The sequence below is a fragment of the Carcharodon carcharias genome, chromosome 17 (assembly GCF_017639515.1).
Source record: "Carcharodon carcharias isolate sCarCar2 chromosome 17, sCarCar2.pri, whole genome shotgun sequence".
NCBI lineage: Eukaryota > Metazoa > Chordata > Chondrichthyes > Lamniformes > Lamnidae > Carcharodon > Carcharodon carcharias.
This window is the reverse complement of record NC_054483.1, coordinates 51,058,032-51,081,754: the sequence shown is the minus strand read 5'-3', so window position 1 is coordinate 51,081,754 and position 23,723 is coordinate 51,058,032. Positions and strand designations below refer to the sequence as shown.

The following is a 23,723-nucleotide window of genomic DNA, read 5'->3' as shown; positions in this document are numbered from 1 at the left end:
TGCCTGCCTGCCGCCAAGGTCCGGGACATCTGCTCGGGGCTGGTGAGGAACTTGCAATGGGAGGGGGAGGACCCAGTCATTGTGGTCACCATAGGCAGGACAAAAAAGAAGGTTCTGCTTAGTCAACATGAGGAGGTTGGCACCAGATTAAAAAGCAAAACCTCAAAGGTCGCAATATCTGGATTATTACCTGAGCCATGTACAAATTGGCATAGGACAAATTAGATTAGGGAGATGAATGTGTGGCGCAAAGACTGGTGTGGGAGAAATGGGTTCCGGTTCATGGCTCACTGGCGAAAGTGGGATCTGTACCGTTGGGACGGTCTGTACCTGAACTTTGCTGGGACTGGTGTTCTTGCAAGCCATATAATTACGGATATATAGAGGGTTTTAAACTAAGTAGTGGGGGCAATGGATCAAATTTGGGAAGATGTGGTAAATCAAAGAGTAGAGACATGGCAAAAGAGAAAGGTATTATTACAGTAAATGAAACACAGACCATGACATGAAGGGATAGAGAGTACAAATCTAACTGTAAATCAGCAGTTGAGACCAGAAGTTATTAAAAGGATAAAACGAAAGCCTCTCTATCTGAATGCAGAAGCATTCAAAACAAAACAGATGAACTGTGTGCACATGGAAATGAGTACATTTTGATAGCCATTGCAGAGACATGGCTGCAGGAGGACATGAACATTAAAGGGTATAGGACATTTAGGAACGCCAGGAAGCAAGGAAAAGGTGGAGGGGTGGTTCTGTTAGTTAAGGATGGTATTAGCACAGTTGAGTGGAGAGGCGACCAAAGTTCAGGAAACCAGGATGTGGAAATGGTTTGGGTAGAGATGAGAAATGGTAAAGGCAAGAAGTCACTTGTGCAAGCCCCCTAACGGTAACCACATGGTAGGGTGGAGCATAAAAGATGAGGACTTCAAAGAATGTTTCTGGGATAGTTTCTTAGGATAGCATGTTCTGGAACCAACCAGAGAGCAGGCTGTGCTAGACCTGGTATTATGCAACGAGATGGGATTAATTAATGATCTCATAGTGAAGACTCCCCGAGGTAGCAACTACCATAACATGGATTGAATTTTACATTCAATTTGAGGGAGAGAGGAGTGGGTCTGAGACTATGTTTTTAAACTTAAATAAGGGCAATTATGAGGGCATAAAAGCAGAGCTGGCTAAAGTGAATTGGCAAATTAGATTAAGGGTTAGGTCAACAGAGATGCAGTGGCAAACATTTAAGGGGATATTTCAGAATACACAGAATAGATACATTCCAGTGAGTAAGAAAAAGTCCAAGGGATGGACACACCATGTGTGGTTAACTGGAAAGGTTAAAGGTAGTATCAAATTTAAAGAAAAAGCATATAATTGTGCAAAGATAGGTGGAAGGTCGGAAGATTGGGCAGAATATAAGGAACAGCAAAGGATGATTAAAAGATTATTAAGGAGGGAAAAATGAGAGTACAAGAGAAAGCTAGCCAAAAATATAAAAACATATAGTAAGAGTTTCTATAAATATTTTTAAAAGAAGCTAGTGAAAAAAAGTGATCATTGGTCCAATAGAAATTGAGCCTGGAGAATTGATAATGGAAAACGAGGAGATGGCAGATGAATTGAACAGGTATTTTGCATCAGTCTTCAATATAGAAGATATAAGTAACATCCTAGAAGCAGCTATAAATCAGGAATTGGAAGGGAGGGAGGAACTCAAATTACAATCACCAGCGAAGTGGTACTGAGTAAATTGTTGGAGCTCCGGGCTGAAAAATGACAGGGTCCTGATGGACTTCATCTTAGGGTCTTGGAAGAAGTGGCTAGTGAGATAGTTGGTGCATTGCTTTTAATTTTCTGAAACCCTGAATAGGATTCTGGGAAGGTCCCATTAGATTGGAACATAGCAAATGTAACACCATTATTCAAAAAGAGAGGGAGACAGAAATTATAAAAGAAGCTACAGTAGGGCACTTGGATAAGTTCAAAGTAATCAGGCAGAGTCAATATGGTTTTGTGAAAGGGAAATCCTGTTTAACTAACTTATTGGAGTTCTTTGAGGAAGTAACATGTGCTGTGGATAAAGGGGAACTGGTGTATGGTACTGTACTTAGATTTCTAGAAGGCATTTGAAAAAGTGCCACATTAAAAATTATTGCAGAAAATAAAAGCTCATGGTATGGGGGGGGTGGTAACACTGGCATGGATAGAAGATTGACTGGCTCACAGGAGGCAGAGAGTAGCCATAAATTGGTCTTTTTCAGGTTGACTAGATGTAACGAGTGGCATGCCACAGAGCACTGCTGGGACCTCAACTGTTTATAATTTATATAAATGACTTAGAAGAAGAGATGGATGGGATGGTTGCCAAATTTGCTGATGACACAAAGATATGTAGGAAGCTAAGTTGTGAAGAGGACAAAAGGAAGCTGCAAAAAGATATAGATAAGTTGAGTGAGTGGGCAAAGATCTAGCAAGTGGAGTATCATGTGGGAAAATGTGAAATTGTCCATTTTGGCAGGAAGAATAAAAGAAAGCATATTATCTAAATGGTAAGAGATTGCAGAGCTCTGAGATGCAAAGTGCCCTGGGTGTCTTAGTGCATGAATCGCAAAAATCTAGTATGCAGTTAGAGCAAGTAATTAGGAAAGCTAATAGAATGTTCTAATTTATTGTGAGGAGAATTGAATACATAATTAAGGAGGTTATGTTTCAGTTTATACAGAGCATTGGTGAGACCATGTCTAGAGCACTGTATACACTATTGGTCATCTTATTTAAGGAAGAACATAAGTGCGTTGGAAGCAGTTCAGAGAAGGTTTATCAGACTACACCTGTTGTCTTATGAGGAAAGGTTGGACAGGCTAGACTTGTATCCGCTGGAGTTTAGAAGAGTGAGTGGCAACTTGATTGAAACATATAAGATCCTGAGGATTCTTGACAGGGTGGATGTGGAGAGGATATTTCCTGTTGCAGGAGAATCTAGAACTAGGGGCCACTGTTTAAAAATAGGGGGGTCGCCCATTTAAAACGGAGATGTGGTGAATTTTTTTCTGAGGGTGGTGAGTCTTTGGAACTCTCTTCCTGGAAAGGTGGTGGAAGCAAAGTCTTTGAATATTTTTAAGGTAGAGCAGGACAGATTCTTGGTAAGCAAGGGGGTGATAGGTTAGAGGGGGGTAGGAGGGATGCAGATTTGAGGTTACTATCAGATCAGCCATGATCTTATTAAATGGGGGAGCAGGCTCGAGGGGCTGAGTGGCCTACTCCTGTACCTGGTTCGTATTTTTCATCCTTTGATTCATCCACAGCCTGCCATGTACAATTGCAGCATTCCAAAAGATGGAGCTGTCAATTTATCAGTCAAATTTCCCAGGAGTTATGTGTGTCATGATGTAATAGTGCTCAAACACAAATGCTGAACTTTGAAGTAGGCTGAAAGCAGTCAGCAAACACCAACTGAAGAAAAAGAGCAGCATAGGTTAGTTTAAGTACCAGTAATTCAGGTAAATCTCAGACAGTAGACCTCTCTCCCCTACTTTATGTTCCCCTTCCCTATTCAGCACTGTTCCATTCCCTTTCCTGCCTCCTCCTCTTCCACACTCCTCTTCCCCCTCCCCTCTCACTCCATCCATGTTTCACCCCTCCTTTTCCCTCACTGTCCCCCTCCTTTCTCCCTGCTCCCCTCTTCTTTAACTTTCAACATTATTTCATCACTGCTAACTTTGCCATTACGCCTTTCGCACATAATCCTAATAATATTTCATCTTCGTATATTTGACTTATTCCTTCATGTTGTAATATTTATTGAATTAAACAGCCATTACTTTCATTTTTGTAGAGTCCCAAGACTATATATGCAAATAATACGGAAATCATCCTTGTAATATTGTGAAATATAAATATTTTTTTATTTTTGTGACACAGAAAAACTCTTCTGCACTGTGGTCCAGATGTGAATTAAATAACTTTGGCCAATTATCACAATGTAATTTTCAGTGACTATGTGTGTCTATATGTATGTGTGAAGCTAATCTTGTCAGCCAGATTATACAGCTCAATTTTCCACACTGGAAAATATTGTTGAAGTTTGTTTATCTTAATTTTCAATCTCTGCAGTAAAGTGGTGCTCATTTTTATTTGACCACTGTGATATACCAGTTCAGTACATGTTGAAGCAGAACAGGAAACGGTGATGTCAACAATTTTTTTTTGGTAAACTTAATAAACTCAGGGCATACACATAAAATAATTTATCATTTATTGTTACTGAATTCCTTAATATTCTATTTTGATAAGTCTGTTCTTCAAATATACCTTCTTAACCAGTAACTGTGCCTTTTCTCATTCACATTCTGTTATTAATACAGTAAACTAGAACTTATCATTGCATCTCCAATCTTGTGTACTTACTACAGTGGAAATGTGAGTGTTGCATTTTATAAATTTGCCAGTCATAACAGGAATTGTAAGAGTTACTAATATTTTGATAAGAACAAACTTAATACAGTTTGCATGCTGCTTCCACACGCAATGCAATGAGTTAGCAGAATGAGAATTTTGCAGCAGTAGCAATGGGAGAGAGCAGAGTGGTGGGTGTATTTTTGGATTGCTCTAGCAAATGGCTGGCATAGACAAGATGGGTCGTATGGTCCCCTGAGTGGTGAACGTCTATAGTTCTGTCTTGTGTCAATTGATGAGAACCTAAGCTTCCCTAATGGCTGAGTGAGTTGACTTATCATCCAGGAAGGATTTGGCGGAATCTTAGGCCTTTGTTAGCTGGGGCAGTAGTGATTGTTGTGTTGGGGTTCTACAATTAACCTTCACGACTCTTAGCTAGGAGAGAAATCATCTTGTATTTGTGCTTCTGATCACTACATTGTGATCCTTGCCTGAGGGTGAAAACACTGCTGAATTCAACCACGATTACCCCATGATTAAATAACGAGCTGACATTCTCAGCCTCAGTTTACACTTCAAGAATTGCCAGTGGGACCATGCATCAGTACTGTTTTCACGGGAGGAAGAATAAGAAAAGTTTTAGAGAGAAAAGAAAGTAATAATATGAATAGAAGAGGTATCTGACATGGACTGAGAATTCGTTGTCTTTGCCGCATAGTGAATGACTATGGTTGAATGCAAGTTACACTGTTGTTTACTATGCAGAATGAAAAGGTCTACTTGAAGGAAAGAGAAAACCCACTGGCTTGGAAATTTATTTCCTCTTCTCAAATGTCTGATCTTGTACAATTGACAGTGGATGGAGTTCAAAAGTAAGTACTGAACCTATTAAGGGTCAACTTGGAATCTTTGATCATGTTGGACTTTCATGCAAAAGTACATCCAGCTAGCAAACGTTTTCCAGAAATTGGAGATTCTGAACAGTACGTATTTCCCCAATATTGTCACCCAGCCCTCCTTGCCTCTTAACCATGTAATAATACACTTGAGTTCTTAGCCTGGTCCTTTATATAAATATGGTGTTCGGAAAAAATTAACATTTTTTTTCATTCATTCATGGGATGTGGACTTTGCTGGCTGGGCCAACATTTATTGCCAATTCTTCAGATCTGAAGAAGAGTCATATGGACTCTAAACATTATCCCTGTCTCTCTCTCCACAGATGCTGTCAGACCTGCTGAGTTTTTCCAGCATTTTTTGTTTTCCCTTCAGATTTCCAGCATTCGCAGTATTTTGCCTTTATTTATTGCCTATCCCTAGTTACCCTTGAGAATGTGGTGGAGAGCTGCCTTCTTGAACCACTGCAGTCCATGTGGTGTGGGTACACCCACAACCCACAGTGCTGTTAGGAAGAGAGTTCCAGGGTTTTGACCCAACGACAGTGAAGGAATAGCGATATATTTCCAAGTAAGGATGGTGAGTGACTTGGGGGGGATCTTCCAGTCGGTGCTATTCCCATCTATCTGCTTCCCTTGTCTTTCTAGATGGTAGTGGTTGAGGGTTTGGAAGGTGCTGTCCAAAGAGCCTTGGTGAATTCTTGCATTGCACCTTGTAGATGGTACACACTGCTGCTACTGAGCATTGGTGGTGGAGGGAGTGAATGTTTATGGATGTGGCGCCAATCAAGCGGGCTACTCTGTCCTGTACAGTGTCAAGTTCCTTGAAAGCTGAGAAAAGCAACAAGACATTGAGCGAACCTACAAGAAAACAGTTACAGAACCCCATATTGTGGGAGCTGCCCTCATCCAGGCATGTGGGGAGAGTTCCATCACACTCCTGACTTGCGCCTTGTAGATGGTGAACAGGCTTTGGGGAGTCAGGAGGTGAGTTAATCGCCGCATGATTCCTAGCTTCTGACCTGCTCTTATAGCCACAGTATTTATATGGCTAGTCCAGTTCAGTTTCTGGTCAATGGTAACCCCAGGATGTTGATAGTGGGGGATTCAGTGATGGTAATGCCGTTGAACATCAGGGAGCGATGATTGTGTTCTCCCTTGTTGGAGATGGTCATTGCTTGATACTTGTGTTGCGCGAATGTTGCTTGCCACTTGTCAATCCAAGCCTGGATGTTGTCCAGGTTCTTTTGTATTTGGACATGGACTGCTTCAGTATCTGATTCCCTGCTAATGGTGCTGAGATTGTACAGTAATCAGCGAACATCCCCACTTCTGACCTTATGATGGAAGGAAGGTCATTAATGAAGCAGCTGAAGATGGCTGGGCCCAGGACACTTCCCTGAAGAACTCCTGCAGTGATGTCGGAGCTGAGTTGACTGACCCCCAACAACCACAGCCATCTTCCTTTATGCTAGTTATGACTGCAACCAGCAAAGATTTTTTTCCCCTGATTCCCATTGACTTCAGTTTTGCTAAGACTCCTTGATGCCACACTTGGTCAAATGCGGCCTTAATGTGAAGGACAGTCACTGTCACCCCACCTCGAGTTCAGCTCTTTTATCCATGTTTGAACTAAGACTGTAATGAGGTCAGGGGCTGAGTGGCCCTGGCAGAGCCCAAACTGGGCATCAGTGAGCAGGTTATTGCTAAGCAAGTGCTGCTTGATAGCACTGTTGATGACCCTTTCTATTACTTTAGTGATGATGGAGAGCAGGCTGATTGGGCGGTAATTGGCCAGGTTGGATTAGTCCTGCTTTTTGTGTTCAGGACACACATGGGCAATTTTCCACATAGCTGGGTAGATGCCAGTGTTGTAGCTGTACTGGAACAGCTTGGCTAGGGGCATGGCAAGTTATGGAGCACAAGTCTTCAGTACTATTGCTAGAATATTGCCAGGGCCTGTAGCCTTTGCAATATCCAATGCCTTCAGCCTTTTCTTGATATCACGTGGAGTGAATCAAGTTGGCCGAAGACTGGCATCTGTGATGCTGGGGACCTCTGGAGGAAGCCGAGATGGATCATCCACTCAGCACTTCTGGCTGAAGATTGTAGCAAATGTTTCAGCCTTGTCTTTTGCATTGAGGATGGGGATATTTTGGACCTGCCACCTCCAGTGACTTGTTTAATTGCCCATCACCATTCGCGACCTGATGTGGCAGGAGAGAAGAGCTTAGATCTAATCAGTTGGTCGTGGGATTGCTTAGCTCTATCACCTGTGCTTATGCTGTTTGGCATGCAGGTATCCTGTGCTGTAGCTTCACCTGGTTAACACCCCATTTTTAGGTATGTCTGGTGCTGCTCCTGGCATGCCATCCTGCACTCTTCATTGAGCCAGGGTTGATCCTCTGGCTTGATGGTAATGGTAGAGTGGGGGATATGCTGGGCCATGAGGTTACAGATTGCATTCGAGTACAACTTAAAGAATGTCACAGGCTACAGAGCTATGGAAATAGCAGCCAAGTGGGCTTTCAGAAAATTAGAAATTTAGTTGCTTTGGTGATCAATGTGATAACAAATTTTCCACCGACATTTAAAGTATGAATGATACCCTAAATGTAGATGCCAGTTAATTAGTTAAGAGTATGGTGCTTAAAAATGTCGATGGCATGGGTTCAATCCCGTTATCAGCTGAGATGGTTCTTGGGGCCTGCCTCTTCTTGCTCCATTGTGATACGTGGCATCATTGAGCCATGATTAGCAACCCCCGGATAACGAGGGTTACATGAAGAGAGAGAACACCCTAAATCCTGGATTTGCAAACTGGAATTCAGAAAGGAATCTCAGGAGTGCTATTTAATCATATGTTTGCCTTTCCATCATAAATCTCAGAATTGTTACAGCGCATAAGGAGCCCATTCAGCCTATCATCTCTCCAGCAGCTCTCTAAATGAGCATTATGACTTAGTGCCATTTTTCTGCCTTTTTCCTGTACCCTTGCACATTGTTTCTATTCAATAATTATCGAATGCCCTCTTGAATGCTTCGATTGAGCCTGCCTCCACCACACTTCCAGGCAGTGCATTCCAGACTCAAACCACTAGCTGTGTGAAAAAGCTTTTTCTCACATCACATTTGCTTCGCTTGCAAATTGCGTTAAATCTGTTCCCTCTCAGTCTTGATCCTTTTATGAGTGGGAACAGTATCACCCTATCTACTCTATCCAGCCCCCTCATGATTTTGAACACCTCTATCAAATCTCCTCTTAGCCTTCTCCTCTCTAAGAAGAACAATCCCAACCTTTCCAATCTATCTTCATAACTGGAACCATTCTTGTAAACCTCTTCTGCACCTTCTCCAATGTGTTCACATCCTTCCTATAGTGTGGTGCCCAAAACTGACAATACTCCAGCTGAAGTCTAACTACTGTCTTATGTAAGCTCAGCATAACCTCCTTGCTCTTGTACTCTATGTCCCTATTAGTAAAGCCCAAAATACTGTATGCTTTATTAACTGCTCTCTCCACCTGTCCTGCTGTCTTCAATAATTATGCAGCTATACACCCAGGTCCCTCTGCTCCTGCACCCACTTAAGAATTGTACCCCTTATTTTATATTATCTCTCATGTTCTTCCTACTAAAATGCATCACCTCACACTTCTGTGCATTGAACTTCATCTGCCACCTATCTGCCCACTCCGAAAACTTGTTTATGTCCTTTTGAAATTCTACACTGTCATCCTCACAGTTTACAATGTTTCCAAGTTTCCGCAAACTTTGAAATTGTCTCCTGTATGTCAAGATCTAGATCATTCGTATTTATATCAGGAAAAGCAAGGGTCCCAATACTAACCCCTGGGGAGCTCCACAACAAATTTTCCTCCAGCCTGAAAAATATCCATTGACCATTACTCTCTTTCCTATTACTCAGCCAATTTTATATCCAAGTTCTACAGTCCCTTTTATTCCATGAGCTATAATTTTTCTCTCAAGTCGCTTGTATGGCACTGTATTGAATGCCTTTTCAAAGCCCATATACACTACATCAACAGCATTATCCTCATCAACCATCTCTGTTTCCGCTTCAAAAAGCTCCAGCAAGTTATTTTAGCACAATCTCACCTTTTAGAAATCCAAATTGGCACTTCCCAATCAACCCGCATTTTTCCATCTGACTACTAATCCTATCCTGAATAATTGTTTCTAGAAGCTTCCCACTTAAGTTAAACTGATTGATTGGTCTGTAATTGCTGGGCTTATGCCTACAACCTTTTTTGAACATGGGGGTTATGTTTGCAATTCTCCAGTCCTCTGGCACCTCCCCTGAGTCTAGGGAAGACTGAAAGATTATGGCCAGTGCCCCTGCAATTTCTACTCTCACTTCCTTCAATATCCTTGGATGCATCTGATCTGGTCCTGCTGCCTTGTCAACTTTAAGTACCGACAGTTTATCCAACACTTCCTCATCAATTTTGAATCCTTCTAGTGACAAGAGTTCCTCCTCTGTCACCATCATATTTACATAATCACTTACATTATTCCTATTGGTATATGTTATTAGAAAGAGGGGGCAAAAGTTTTTACTGAAAGGATAGCACTATTTTCAATTTGGAACTAGGGCTGCACTCACTGAAAATTGGAAGGTTAAGGAGAGCAAATAGAAGTATTAAGAATTATGAAAGGGTAAATGATGAAAGATGTTTTCATCTAGCTAGTGAATAGGGCTTTCAAGTCCAGGGTAGTATTGAAGGTGTAAAATGAGAGGTTCAATTTGTTTCATGCAGAATATTATTAGAATATAAAATATATGTATGTTACCTCCAAGGACCTTGAAGCCAATTCAGTCACAACATTTCACAGGAAATTGGATGAATGCACAAAGGTAATAAAGGGTGCAGCAGGAAACTGGGTCAAGTAGATCAGTGGTTTGGGACTAGCAATAATACAGGCGAAATGAAGCAAAGATGGCTGCTTCCTATGCTGAATTTATGATTTTTTTAAAAAATGAGGACAGGCAAAACTGGCCAATGGAACCTATCCTATTGTGGCATGGTGTACCTTCTGCACATTATTAAATCCCATGATGTTCTTTGCCACCATGCGGTTTCAAAATATTAGTTCAAGAAAGTTGTGCACTGCAATACCAGTGTATTGAGTTGAACGTTTCTGAAAGCAATGTTTTTGTTTGCCAGCTGTTAATTTTGATAACGTCCACTGTTTCCTTATCTCCAACCACATTGGAGTTGCTGCACTTTTTTCAAGCTACTAAGTTAATGGAGCCCAAAAATATGCTATCTAAAATTATATTGAGCAAGTGACTTTCAGTTAGAATTAGGTCTGTAGGTAGGAAGGGGGGATGGGGAACTCAGAAATCTCAGAAGCCTGTGGTTTCTGCTGAATTTAACAACAGGACCTTATTATCATTATTTGATGCTGTTTACCGCCCATCAGCTGGCCAGATTGATGAGGTTGGCTGGGATCATGGTAGTTAATTTTTAACCGTTCCCCCCCCCCCCCCACCCCCCTGCTCATTTAGCTCTCTCTTATCCATTTATGGGGGGATGTGGTTAAAAGTCACAAAAATGTATCCAACTAATTAGTCATTAGTACGGGACACCCTGACGAGGGATGAAGAGGGATTGGGGGCTGCGGGGAGGGGATGGTGGGTGGGTGTCTGAGGTTGCATCCTGAAGCTGTAAGATTTCCCAAAGAGTAAAACTACTTGTTTTCACCTTTTCTTAACTTTTTGCATTTCTTCACAACAACATATCCAAGGGCAAGGTGAAGCTAAAATCATATGCATGAAGGAAACGCCCCTCTAGAATTGGAGTAGCAATCGAGAATGAGAACAAAAGAGTAAGATTAAATTTTAACATGTTCTGGAAACTCCTTCATTTTATGTACAAGGCTATTTAGAGTGAGAGGTTTAACCACTGGCTTTAGTGTAACAATTTTCTCAAGAAATCTTCTAAATTTGGAGCACGAGTCACCTTGAAGATGAACTGGCCTTGTATTTTCTGGTATAAGAAACTGTTCCAGGAAGCCAACTGGAGCTTCGAATTATTTCTCTTGTGGTTTTGTCATATGGCAGTGTTTATGTTACTTTTTCAATTTGAGTCTAGGGTAATTATACTCCTGGATACACTATAACAGCTGTTGTTCAGATTATAAGCATACATTTGCTTCCAAAAGTAATTTATACCAAGCAAAATAATCTTCAATCATTTATTTATTAATTATGAACTATATATAAAGGTATTTGAGGATGTTCTTCAAGTTCTCTTTAACTTTGTTCTATGTTAATTGTAACTTGGTTAAAGCGTACAGGGCTCTTTTGTCTGTCTGGCCTTCAGTATTTTGTGTAAGATTTCATGGTGCAAATTAAAATCTGAAGTATAATGGGGCAATAAATATATGCCATAAAAGTTGAAATATCCTATTTGTAACAATAATGAATAAAAGCTGGATGAATATGAGTTACAGGGCAGTAAACTGTTCACTTGCTTTTACAAGTTATTAAATCTAATCCTTCATATTCTGGGGCACCACATCTTAGGAAGGACATCAGAACCTTGAGGAAGATGCAGAAGAGATTTACTAGAATGATATTAGGGAGAAGGAGTTTGTTATCTGGAGAGACTAGAGAAACTGGGATAGATCCTTAGAACAGAGAAGGTTAAGGGGAGATTTAACAGAGGTCATCAAAAATTTGAGGGATGTTGATAGAGCAGATGGGGAGAAACTGTTCCAGTGGCAGGAGGATTGGTAACTGGAGGACTCAGATTTAAAATAATTGGCACGAAAGCCAGGGGCTAAATGAGAATTTGTTTACTCGACAACCCTGGCTGATAAATCTAAAACCAAGGGACATAATCTCACGATAAGGGGTAGATCATTTTTAAGACCGAGATGAGGAGGAATTTCTTCATTCAGAGGATGGGGAATCTTTGGAATTCTGTACCCCAGAGAGCTATGGAAACTCAATCATTGAGCATGTTCAAACTGTTGTCGATTGTTGTAAAAACCCATCTGGTTCACTAATATACTTTAGGGAAGAAAATCTGTCATCCTTACCTGGTCTGGCCTACATGTGACTCCAGACCCACAGCAATGCAGTTGACTCTTAAATGTCCTCTGAAATGGCCTAGCCACTCAGTTGTAACAAACCACTACAAAGTTACAAAAAAGGAATGAAACCAGACGGACCACCCGGTGTCGACCTAGGCATCTGAAACGACAATGACAATCGCAGCCCTGTCGACACTGCAAAGTCCTCCTTACGAACATCTGGGGTCTAGTGCCAAAATTGGGAGAGCTGTCTCTCGGACGAGTCAAGCAACAGCCTGATATGGTCATTCTCATGGAATCATACCTTACCTTACAGATAATGTCCCAGACATCAACATCACCATCCCTGGGTTTGCCCTGACCCAGCAGAGGTAGCAGCACAGAGGTATACAGTTGGGAGGGAATTACCCTGGGAGTCCTCAACATCGACTCTGGACCTCATGAAGTCTCGTGGCATCAGATCAAACATCGGCAAGAAAACATCTTCTTGATTACCACATACTGCCCTCCCTCAGCTGATGAATCAGTGCTCCGCCTTGTTGAACATAACTTGGAGGAAGCACTGAGGGTGGCAAGGGCGCAGAATGTACTCTGGGTGGGGGACTTCAATGTCCATCACCAAAAGGGACTCGGTAGCACCACTACTGACCAAGATGGCCAAATCCTAAATGTCATAGCTGCTTGACTGGGCCTGCAGCAGATGGTGAGGGAACCAACAAGAGGAAAAACATACCTAACCTGATCCTCACCAAACTTGCCTGCTGTCCATGACAGTTTCGGTAGGAGTGACCACCGGACAGTTGTGGAGACAAAGTCCCACCTTCACATTGAGGATACCCTCCATTGTGTTGTGTGGCACTACCACCATGCTAAATGGGATAGATTTCGAACAGATCTAGCAACTCAAGACTTGGCATCCATGAGGCGCTGTAGGCCATCAGCAGCAGCAGCAGAATTGTACTTGAACACAATCTGTAACCTCATAGCCCAGCATATCCCCCATCAAGCCAGGGAATCAACCCTGGTTCAATGAAGAGTGCAGGAGGGCATGCCAGGAGCAGCACCAGGCATATCAAAAAATGAGGTGTCAACCTGGTGAAGCTATAACACAAGACTACTTGCATTCCAAAATGCATGAGCAGCAAGTGATATACAGAGTTGATCCACAATCAACGGATCAGATCTAAGCTCTGCAGTCCTGCCACATCCAGTCATGAATGGTGGTGGACAATTAAACAACTCACTGGAGGAGGTGGCTCCACAAATATCCCCATGTTCAGTGATGGAGGAGCCCAGCACAACAGTGCACAAGATAAGGCTGAAGCATTTGCTGCAATCTTCAGCCAGAAGTGCCGAGTTGATGATCCATCGCAGCCTCCTCCTGAGGCCCCCGGCAACACAGATGCCAGTCTTCAGCCAATTCGATTCACTCTACGTGATATCACTGGATACTGTAAAGGCTATGGGCCCTGACAATATTCCAGCAATAGTATTGAAGACTTGTGCTCCATAACTTGCCGTGCTCCTAGCCAAGCTGTTCCAGTACAGCTACAATGCTGGCATCTACCCGGCCATGTGGAAAATTGCCCAGGTATGCCCTGTGTGCAAAAAGCGGGACAAATCCAGCACAGCCAATTACTGCCCTGTCAGTCTACTCTTGATCATCAGTAAATTAATGGAAGAGGTCATCAAAGTGTTATCAAGCGACACTTGCTTAGCAATAACCTGCTCACTGATGCCCTGTTTGGGTTCCGCCAGGGCCACTCAGCTCCTGACCTCATTACAGCCTTGGTTCAAGCATGGACCAAAGAACTGAATTCGTGAGGTGAGAATGACTGCCCTTAACATCAAGGCAGGATTTGACCAAGTGTGGCATCGAGGAACCCTAGCAAAACTGAAGTCAGTGGGAGTCAGGGGGAAAACCCTCTGCAGGTTGGAGTCGTACCTAACATAAAGGAATATGGTTGTGGTTGTTGGAGGTCAGTCCTCTCAGCTCCAGGACATCACTGCAGGAGTTCCTCAGGGTAGTGTCCTCGGCCCAACCACCTTCAGCTGCTCCATCAATAACCTTCCTTCCATCATAAGGTCAGAAGTGGGGATGTTCGCTGATGATTGCACAATATTCAGCACCATTCACAACTCCTCAGATACTGAAGCAGTCCTTGTCCAAATGCAGCAAGACCTGGACAATATCCATGCTTGGGCTGACAAATGGCAAGTAACATTCATGCCACACAAGTGTCAGGCAATGACCATCTCCAACAAAAGAGAGTCCAACCATCACCCCTTGATGTTCAATGGCATTACCATCACTGAAACCCCCTCGATCAACATCTGGGGGGTTATCATTGACCAGAATCTGAACTAGACTAGCCATATAAACACTGTGGCTACAAGAACAGGTCAGAAGCTAGGAATCGTGCGATGAGTAACTTGCCTCCTGACTCCCCAAAGCCTGTTCACCATCTACAAGACACAAGTCAGGAGTGTGATGGAATATTCCCCACTTGCCTGGATGAATGTAGCTCCCACAACACCGTCCAGGGCAAAGCAGCCCATTTGATTTGCATCACATCTACAAACATTCACTCCCTCCACCATCGATGCACAGTAGCGACAGTGTGCACCATCTACAAGATGCACTGCAAGAATTCTCCAAGGCTCCTTCAACAGCACCTTCCCAAACCACGACCGCAACCACCTCGAAGGACAAGGCAGCAAATAGATGGGAACACCACCAGCTGGACATTCCCTCCAAGCCACTCACCATCCTGACTTGTAAATATATCGCTGTTCCTCCACTGTCGCTGAGTCAAAATCCTGGAACTCCCTTAACAACACCGTGGGTGTACCTACACCACATGGACTGCAGCAGTTCAAGAAGGCAGCTCACCACCACCTTCTCAGGGGCAAATAGGGATGGGCAATAAATGCTGGCCTAGCCAGCAAAGCCCACATCCTGAGAATGAATAATGACTTTTTTAAAAATTATAGATTTTTGTGGACTAAAGACATCAAGAGCTATGGAGATAGTGCGAGAAAGTGCTGTTGAGGTAGATGATCAGCCATGATGTAATTGAATGGCAGATCAGGCTCAATGGGCTGAATGGTCTACTTCTGTTCCTGAGTTGTGATCAGAAATATACTGCCTGAAGCAGTGATGGTTGCAAAATAAATTGGATAATTAGGTAAAAATGAAAAATTTGTTTTGGAGAGCAGGCACAATAAGATAAATGGCCTCCTCCTGCGCTGAATAATTCTATAATACTGTTACTTGGATTTTTTTCTTTTATCATCTATGTGTATTTAATTGGCATCGCCTGCACCACCGTAAATATTTTCGCCCTCCACCACTGATGTAATGTGTATCAACTACAAAAATATACTGCAGCATCTCGCCAAAACCTTTTTGACAACCCAAACCTGCAACCCCTATACCGCCTAGAAGGACAAGAGGTACAGGCACACGAGAGCACTACCACCTTCAAGTTCCTCGTCAATCACACCATCCTGACACCATAAATCGTTGTTCCTACATTGTCCTGGAACACCCTATTTAATTCCCTATGAGTGTACCTACACCACATGGATTGTGGCAGTTCAAGAAAGCAGCTCACCGCCGCCTTCTCAAAGGCAATTAAGGATGGGCAATAAATATTGACCTTGCCTATAAGTTCCAGTACTTATCCCTGAGCATGCCACTAACCTCATCTCAGTCTAAAAAAAAGCTGTTTACATCTACTCTGCTTTCAGTCCCTTTACCAGATTTCTATTTATGGAACCTTATTAAAATACTTTCTGAAAATCCATACCAACAACATCCATTGATCTCTGTTTATCCAAAAGTTCTGTAATTTACTCAAAGTGCAATTAATCAAGCAAGACCTGCTCCTTATGAATCCATGCTTACCATTCCTGATTAGCTCATGTCTTTCTAAGTGTTTACTAACTTTAGTCTGTATTATCAACTCCAGCAGTTTACCTAAAACCCTGCTAAAATTAATTAACACCGATTGTTTCCTGCTTCATCCTTTCTCCTTTTCCTGGTCAGGGATGCAGCAGTTTCCACCTGCTACTTCTTCAGCAGAATTCATGGGCAGAGTTTTCAGGCCCCACCAAGGTCTGGAATGGAGGCTGATGGAGATCGAAAATACTGGTGCTGGCCTGTGTGCCAGTTTCCCCAACCCCATTTCCAGTGTCGTCCATCTTAGGGAGACAAGTTCAGGAACTCGCAAGGCTGTAAGCTCCCATGAGGCAGGCAGCCAAATCGGCTCACTAAGACTTTGTTAAGGGCCATCAAAGGAAGTGGACTGGGATTTTCCACTTGTCTCCAGTTTTCAGATGCAATGGGGGAAATACAACCTCTTGGAGGCAGATGTCCAGTGGCAGGCTGGAGGGCCAACATTCCAGGCAAGCCTACAGACCCTGCCTGCTTGGTATGGGTGCAGTCAAAGACTGCCCTGTAGAGAGATTTCTTCTACCACCACAGATAGCAGTGGCCTGGTTGTCTTTTCTATTTTTTATTTAAATTTTTTAGAAAGTTGCTGAGAGGGCACCTACATATTGAAGCACCCTCTCAATTACTTACCCTTCGCAGTAGCCTGTTGCTCCTGTCGAGCTGGAAAGCTTTTGCTTGACCCTCCAGCTGAACAGGGAACCTGTCTCTATGCCAATTAAAGGGGCGTCCTGGTCAAAATAACAGGTCAGTGACTCTTTCACTCTGAGGACTGGTTTGAAATCTAGAAACAGATCTGACTCCTGCTTCCTGCCTCCAAAGTGAAAATTCAGCCCTGTACTTTCAAGAAACTTCAGAAAAGTCTGGTCAGTGCCTTTGCCATAATGGAACCTCCTTTTGAATATCTCTCTAATGGTGCTTCTTCTACATTCTAGTTGGATATTCTTAGTTTTACTTTCCCCTTTCAATGTAGAAACTGAGGGGAAATATTTATTAAGACCATAAGACATAGGAGCAGAAATTAGGCCATTCGGCCCATTGAGTCTGCTCCGCCATTCAATCATGGCTGATAAGTTTCTCAACCCCATTCTCCCGCCTTTTCCCCGTAAACTTTGATCCCCTTATCAATCAAGAACCTATCTATCTCGGTCTTAAATACACTCAATGACCTGGCCTCCACAGCCTTCTGTGGCAATGAATTCCATAGATTCACCACTCTCTGGCTAAAGAAGTTTCTCCTCATCTCTGTTCTAAAAGGTCTTCTCTTTACTCTGAGGCTGTGCCCTTTTGGGTCCTAGTCTCTCCTACTAATGGAAACATCTTCCCCATGTCCACTCTATCCAGGCCTTTCAGTATTTTGTAAGTTTCAATCAGATCCCCCCTCATCCTTCTAAACTCCATCGAGTATAGACCCAGAGTCCTCAAACGTTCCTCATATGTTAAGCTTTTCATTCCTGGGATCGTTCTCGTCAACCTCCTCTGGACCCTCTCCAGGGCCAGAACATCCTTCCTGAGATACAGGGCCCAAAATTGCTCACAATATTCTAAATGTGGTCTGACCAGAGCCTTATAAAGCCTCAGCAGCACATCCCTGCTTTTATATTCTAGTCCTCTCGAAATAAATGCCAACATTGCATTTGCCTTCCTAACTACCGACTCAACCTGCAAGTTAACCTTAAGAGAATCCTGGACTAGGACTCCCAAGTCCCTTTGCACTCCAGATTTCTAAATTCTCTCCCCATTTAGAAAATAGTCTATGCCTCTATTCTTCCTATCAAAGTGCATGACCTCACACTTCCCCACGTTGTATTCCATCTGCCACTTCTTTGCCCATTCTCCTAACCTGTCTAAATCCTTCTGCAGCCTCCCCGCCTCCTCAATACTACCTGTCCCTCCACCTATCTTTGTATCATCTGCAAACTTAGCCAGGATGCCCTCAGTTCCATCATCTAGATCATTAATGTATAAAGTGAAAAGCATCTCAACATCAAGCATATCATTTTTAATTGGCCTCAACTTTTCTTTGACAATCGTTTTTCTGTATTTATAAAAGTCTTTTTCTTTCCCTTTGCTCACTGAGAATTGTTTCAAAAACACTTCCTCCTTGCTTCGTAATCTCTCTACTTTCCTTCTACTCTTCTGATTATTTCTCAAGTTTCCTTATGTATTACTGCCCTAAATTTATCATATGCTATTTTTATATTTTTGCTCTTTTTTTTATTGATAGGACCCCAGTATTTAGCACTTAGCTACTAGTTAGAATGTATTTATTATGTACTTTATTTATCTCTCCTTTATCTATCACATCATTTCTTGTTGGTTGTTTGTGTTGGGGAAAAAAATGACAGATCAGTCAATCTGGGATAGGTTGCCTTTCATCCAATTAAAATGAGCAAATTTCCAGCTTTATCTTTGACTGCTCTTTTTCTTTATTGAAGTTTACTGTGAACCCAAGTAGGTTTTAGTCACTATTTCCCAAGTGTTCTCCTAACTTTTAAATCATTTGCTTATTACCTAAAATCAGATCTGGTATTGCAGTCTTCCTAGTTGAACATGCAACAATACCGATTTAAGGAAACAATGCCTTTCATGAAACACTCCCTGCTTTGACCGCAGATATTGTCTTATTCGGTAATACCTTAGGATTGTTAATTCCCTGAATTTTATTCCAACCAAAAGAAATAATTTCACATTTCTCTACGTTCTGTTGCATCTGCCACGTGTCCACCCATTGGGGAGGGCAAACAAAGCGAAGGAATACTCAATGAACGGGATGTTATTGAGAGGGCTTGAGGAAGTGAGAGACCTTGGAGTGCATGTCCACAGGCCCTTGGAGGTGGCAGGACAGGTGAACAAGGTGGTCAAGAAAGCATATGGAATGCTCTCCTTTAATGGGCGAAGTATTGAGTACAAAAGCAGGGATTTAATGCTGAAGCTGTAGTAAACATAGTTAGGCCACAGCTGGAATTTTGTGTACAGTTCAAGTCACCACATTACAGGAAGGACATTTATTGCTCTGGAGAGAGTGCAGAGGAAATTTACAAGAATGTTGCCAGGACTTGAAAATTGCAGCTATGAGGAGAGATTGGATAAGCTAGTGTTGTTTTCCTTAGAACAGAGGAGGCTGAGGGGCTGATCTAATTGAGGTCTACAAAATTATGAGGGGCCTAGATAGGGTAGACAGGAAAAACTTGTTTCCCCTAGCTGAGGGGTCAATTACCAGGGGACATAGATTTAATGTGAGGGGACATGAGGAAAAACTTTTTCATCTAGAGAGTGGTGGGCATCTGGAATTTACTGCCTAAGTTGCTGGTTGAGGCTGAAACTCTCAACTCGCTTAAAGGGTACCTGGATCTGCATCTGAAGTGCTGTAACCTGCAAGACTACAGACCAGCTGCTGGAAAGTGAAATTAAATGAGCAACTAGTTTCTTTTTTCTCTTTTTGGCTGGTGAGACACGATGGGCTGAATGGCCCCTTTCTGCACTGTAACTTTTCTATGGTTTTATTCTCCAGCCTGCCCCTTTCCTCTTGAAGTCAATCACTATACTCACTGTTCACTATACTTCCAAGTTTTGTCTTGTTTGCCAATTTTGAATTTTACCCTTGGATACCAAGTCTAACTCAAGTCTAACTCAAGTCTAAGCCAAGAAAAGCAATGGCTCTTGTACCAACCGCAGGGGAAACTACCAACCCCAGGGGAAACTCCACTGTATACCTTCCTCCAATCCATAAAACAACCATTTAGCAACGCTCTCTGTTTCCTTACTCAGCTAACTTTGTATCCATGTTGCCACATTTCCTTTTGTTCCATGGGCTGTAACTTTTCTGAAACCCTATGTAACAATTTGTCAAACACCTTTTGGACGTCTATATAAACCGAGTCCATATACACCTATTTGCATCAATGACATTGCCATTATCAAACAATCATGTTAGATCAACACGATTTTTCTTTAACAAGTTTGTGCTGGCTTTACTTAATTAATCCATATTTGTCCAACTGACAATTTTGTTTCTAAAAGCTTTCCTACTACTAAGGTTAACTGACTGACCTGTAGTTGCTGGATTTATCCTTGCATCCTTTTTTTGAACAAGAATATGACATTTGCAATTCTTTAGTCCTCTGGAACCACTTATGTAGCTAAGGACAATTGGAAGATTGTAGCCATTATGTTGCAATTTCTACCTTGGTTTCCCACAGTGTCTTTGGAAGCATCCTATCCAGTCCTGGTGATTTATCAACTTAAAAGTACAGACAGCCTTTCTAATGCCTCCTCTTCATCAATTTTTAAGCACATCTAGTATCTCAGCTCTCTCCTCTTTCACAATGTCTTAGCATTCTCTTTCTTAGTAAAGACAGATGCAAAATATTCATTTAGTACCTCAATCATGCCCTCTGCTTCCAATTGTAGGTCTCCTTTCTGGTCCCTAATCAGCCCCACCCCTCCTCTTACCACTGTTTTACTACTTATATGCTGATAGATTTATGAATTCCCTTTTATGTCAGCTGCCATTCTGTTCTCATACTCTGTTTTTGCTCCTTTAATTTTCTTCTTCACTTCCCTATGAATTTTCTGTATTTAGCCTGATTCTCACTTGTATTAACAACCTAACATGTGTCATAACCCTCTTATCCTGTTTCATCTTACTGTCTTTGTCATTTGGGAGTTCTGGCTTTGATTGCCCTACCTTTCCCCCCTCATACCCAAGCTTCCATCTCTTTATAGCAGCCCATTATTCCATTAAAGAGATTACAAAAGTACTTTATCTCTCATACTTTGTGGGTATTGGTAATGTCAATTCTACTATATTTAAATAATTTAATATATACAACTTTTAGAATTTTGTATTACCTTTGTATGACAAAATTTCATTGATTAGTACTGAATATTTTTTGTTTTTGGTTCCACATTTGTCAATTCTCTCACCTCTGAGTCAGAAGGTGAGTTCAGGCCCACCCCAGAGATTTAGGTTCATATTCCTAAGGGAATATCTACTAGTCAAGGTACTGTTTTTCAGACAAGGGGTTAGACCAAGGCCTCATCTGTACTCTCCGACAGATGTAAAGATCCATGGCACTTTATGAAGAAGAGCGAGGGAGTTCTCCCAGAGGCCTGGCCCAACATTGATCCCTCATCAAACACCCCCAAAATAGATTAGAAATAAAAACAGAAAATACCAGAAATACTCAGGTAAGGCAACATCTGTGAAGAGAAACAGAGGTAACGTTCAGATCGATGACCTTTCAGCAGCTTCACAACCTGATATATCAACTCTGTTTCACTCCAGAGGTGCTGTTTGACCTACTGAGTATACACAGCATTTTCTGTTTTTATTTCAGAATTAGCTGCTGTGTTTTCCTACATTACAACAGTGACTACACTTCAAAAGTACTTGGTTAACTGCAAAGCACTTTGGACTGACCTGAAGTTATGAAAGGCACTAAATAAATGTACACTTTTTTTGCTTGTTTTTTTTTCACTCAATTCAAAACCATAGTTATGGAACTGTATTTTTTTCACATAACAAAGTCTTCATCCAAACAAATGTATTCCCAACATCACTACACTTTATTCAATTGCATTTAATTCCAATGAATTGTACTTTAAAGATGTATGTTACCTGTGAAATTGTTTCCTGTAGAATGTTGTTTTAATGTATTGTAATCTCCCTATTTGTCTATTCATTAAAGAACATTGGCAGAAATTCTACATCTCAAGCACTACCAGAATTGCATGAAAGAAGGCATCCTCTTAGATTATTATGTTTCTGGGTTTTGGTGGGCAAAAGAGCAGAATTTTACAATGCTGCAAACATCTGCCTTCGTGACTCTATTAAATATCATTTTGGAGAACGTCAGTGGTAAGTATAATTTAAATTGATGCATGCTCAATAAGGAGAAAGTAAAGCAATTCAGCAGAAACTTGTTCTCATCAAATTAGAACATGTGCCACTGTCAGCCTGCTTCAGTTAATAGGTACCATTCTGGCCTCTATAACTCATTACATTTCATTGTGATTAATTGTGTGTGAAGTGCTTTGAGACATTTCTGAGAGGCATAATAAGAAAATGGGTTAAATAAAGGTCTTTCTTTCCATGAAAAAAAAAAAGACCAAATGCTTGGCTTCCTGCTGCAGTACTGAGTATTGTGACTTAACCAACAAACCAACTTGGAACATTTTTTTTCCTTTCATCAGCAGACTATTCTGATAATGTCTGAATCCATGCCAGGATCTTCACAGAACATGCATATGCAAATAAGTCTCCTGCATAATATATTTAGTCCTATAAAGTTTAAAATTATTTAACAAAAGCTAATTTATAAAAACTGTACCACTTTGATTATTATTTTTGTTCAGTGAAGAGGAGGTTGTTTTTTAAAAAGACTTAATTTTTCTTGTTGGATCTGTATGTGTAAGTAAAATTGCTCCACCTGTTGGTGGGCAGTGAGGTATGAACATGCTCCATCTTGATACTGCTTCATTTCCACAATGACAGGAGGAAATAAGTTGAGCTGAGAGAGGAAATAAAGATTTGAGGTTGTAACGTGGAAAGGGGTAGGCTGCACATGGGAGAGAGTGGCTAAGGAGGGTGAGAGGCCAAGCTGGGAGTGACTCATATGCAGCATTTTGCTTGTGTCTCAGTTTTGTTGGTTAGGATTTGGGAACATTGCAGTCTAGGATTACTCAGTAGGATTATTGGCTGATGCTTGAAAGAACTTTTGGTGATAGCTATAGGGAGGCGATGGCGTAGAGATATTGTCACTGGACTAGTAATCCAGAAACCCAGGGGTAATGCTCCGGGGACCCGGGTTTGAATCCCACCAAGGCAGATGGTGGGATTTGAATTCAATAAAAATCTGGAATCGATGACCATGAAACCATTGTCGATTGATGTAAAAACCCATCTGGTCCTTACTTGGTCTGGCCTACAAGTTACATTTTAAGAGCCAACCAGCAATGTGGTTGACTCTTAAAATGCCCTCTGAACTAGGGGTAATTAGGGATGGGTAATAAATGCTGACCTGGCCAGCAAGGCCCACATCCTATGAATGAATAATAAAAAAAAGATATGCTTTGGGTGAGGGGCTGGGGGCCGGAAGTAGAAGCAAAATAGAGTTGGGGGAAAAGAAGTCTGTTGCCTGCAAGCACATGAATTCGCTGGAGAGACTCATGTGGAGTGTGGATGCTGGGAGTTCTGGGGCAGAGGGAGTTTGTCAGAACTGGGGAAGGGCACAGAGTTACTCAGATGCCCAGGAATGGGGCTCTCAGAGCTTGCAATTCACTTACATAACATTTTCATCTCTGAAGACATGTAATAGAAAACTTCAAAATTCAATCATGTGCCCCAAATGCTTCTTCCCTCTCATCTGTTTATCTCTCTCTCCATTTGTTGCTATGTCCCTTCACTTC

The 23,723-nt window shown here is 41.8% G+C and overlaps 1 protein-coding gene across 1 annotated transcript in view; it reads left to right on the top strand.

Moving 5' to 3' along the window:
- The window catches only part of cabcoco1 (ciliary associated calcium binding coiled-coil 1), a 132,386-nt gene that overhangs the window by 19,158 nt on the left and 89,505 nt on the right, over positions 1-23,723 (top strand). Inside the window, exons 2-3 of the mRNA XM_041209060.1 lie at positions 5,161-5,267; positions 22,004-22,173. Coding sequence (XP_041064994.1) covers positions 5,161-5,267; positions 22,004-22,173 — 277 coding nt within the window. The remainder of the gene's footprint in view (positions 1-5,160; positions 5,268-22,003; positions 22,174-23,723) is intronic.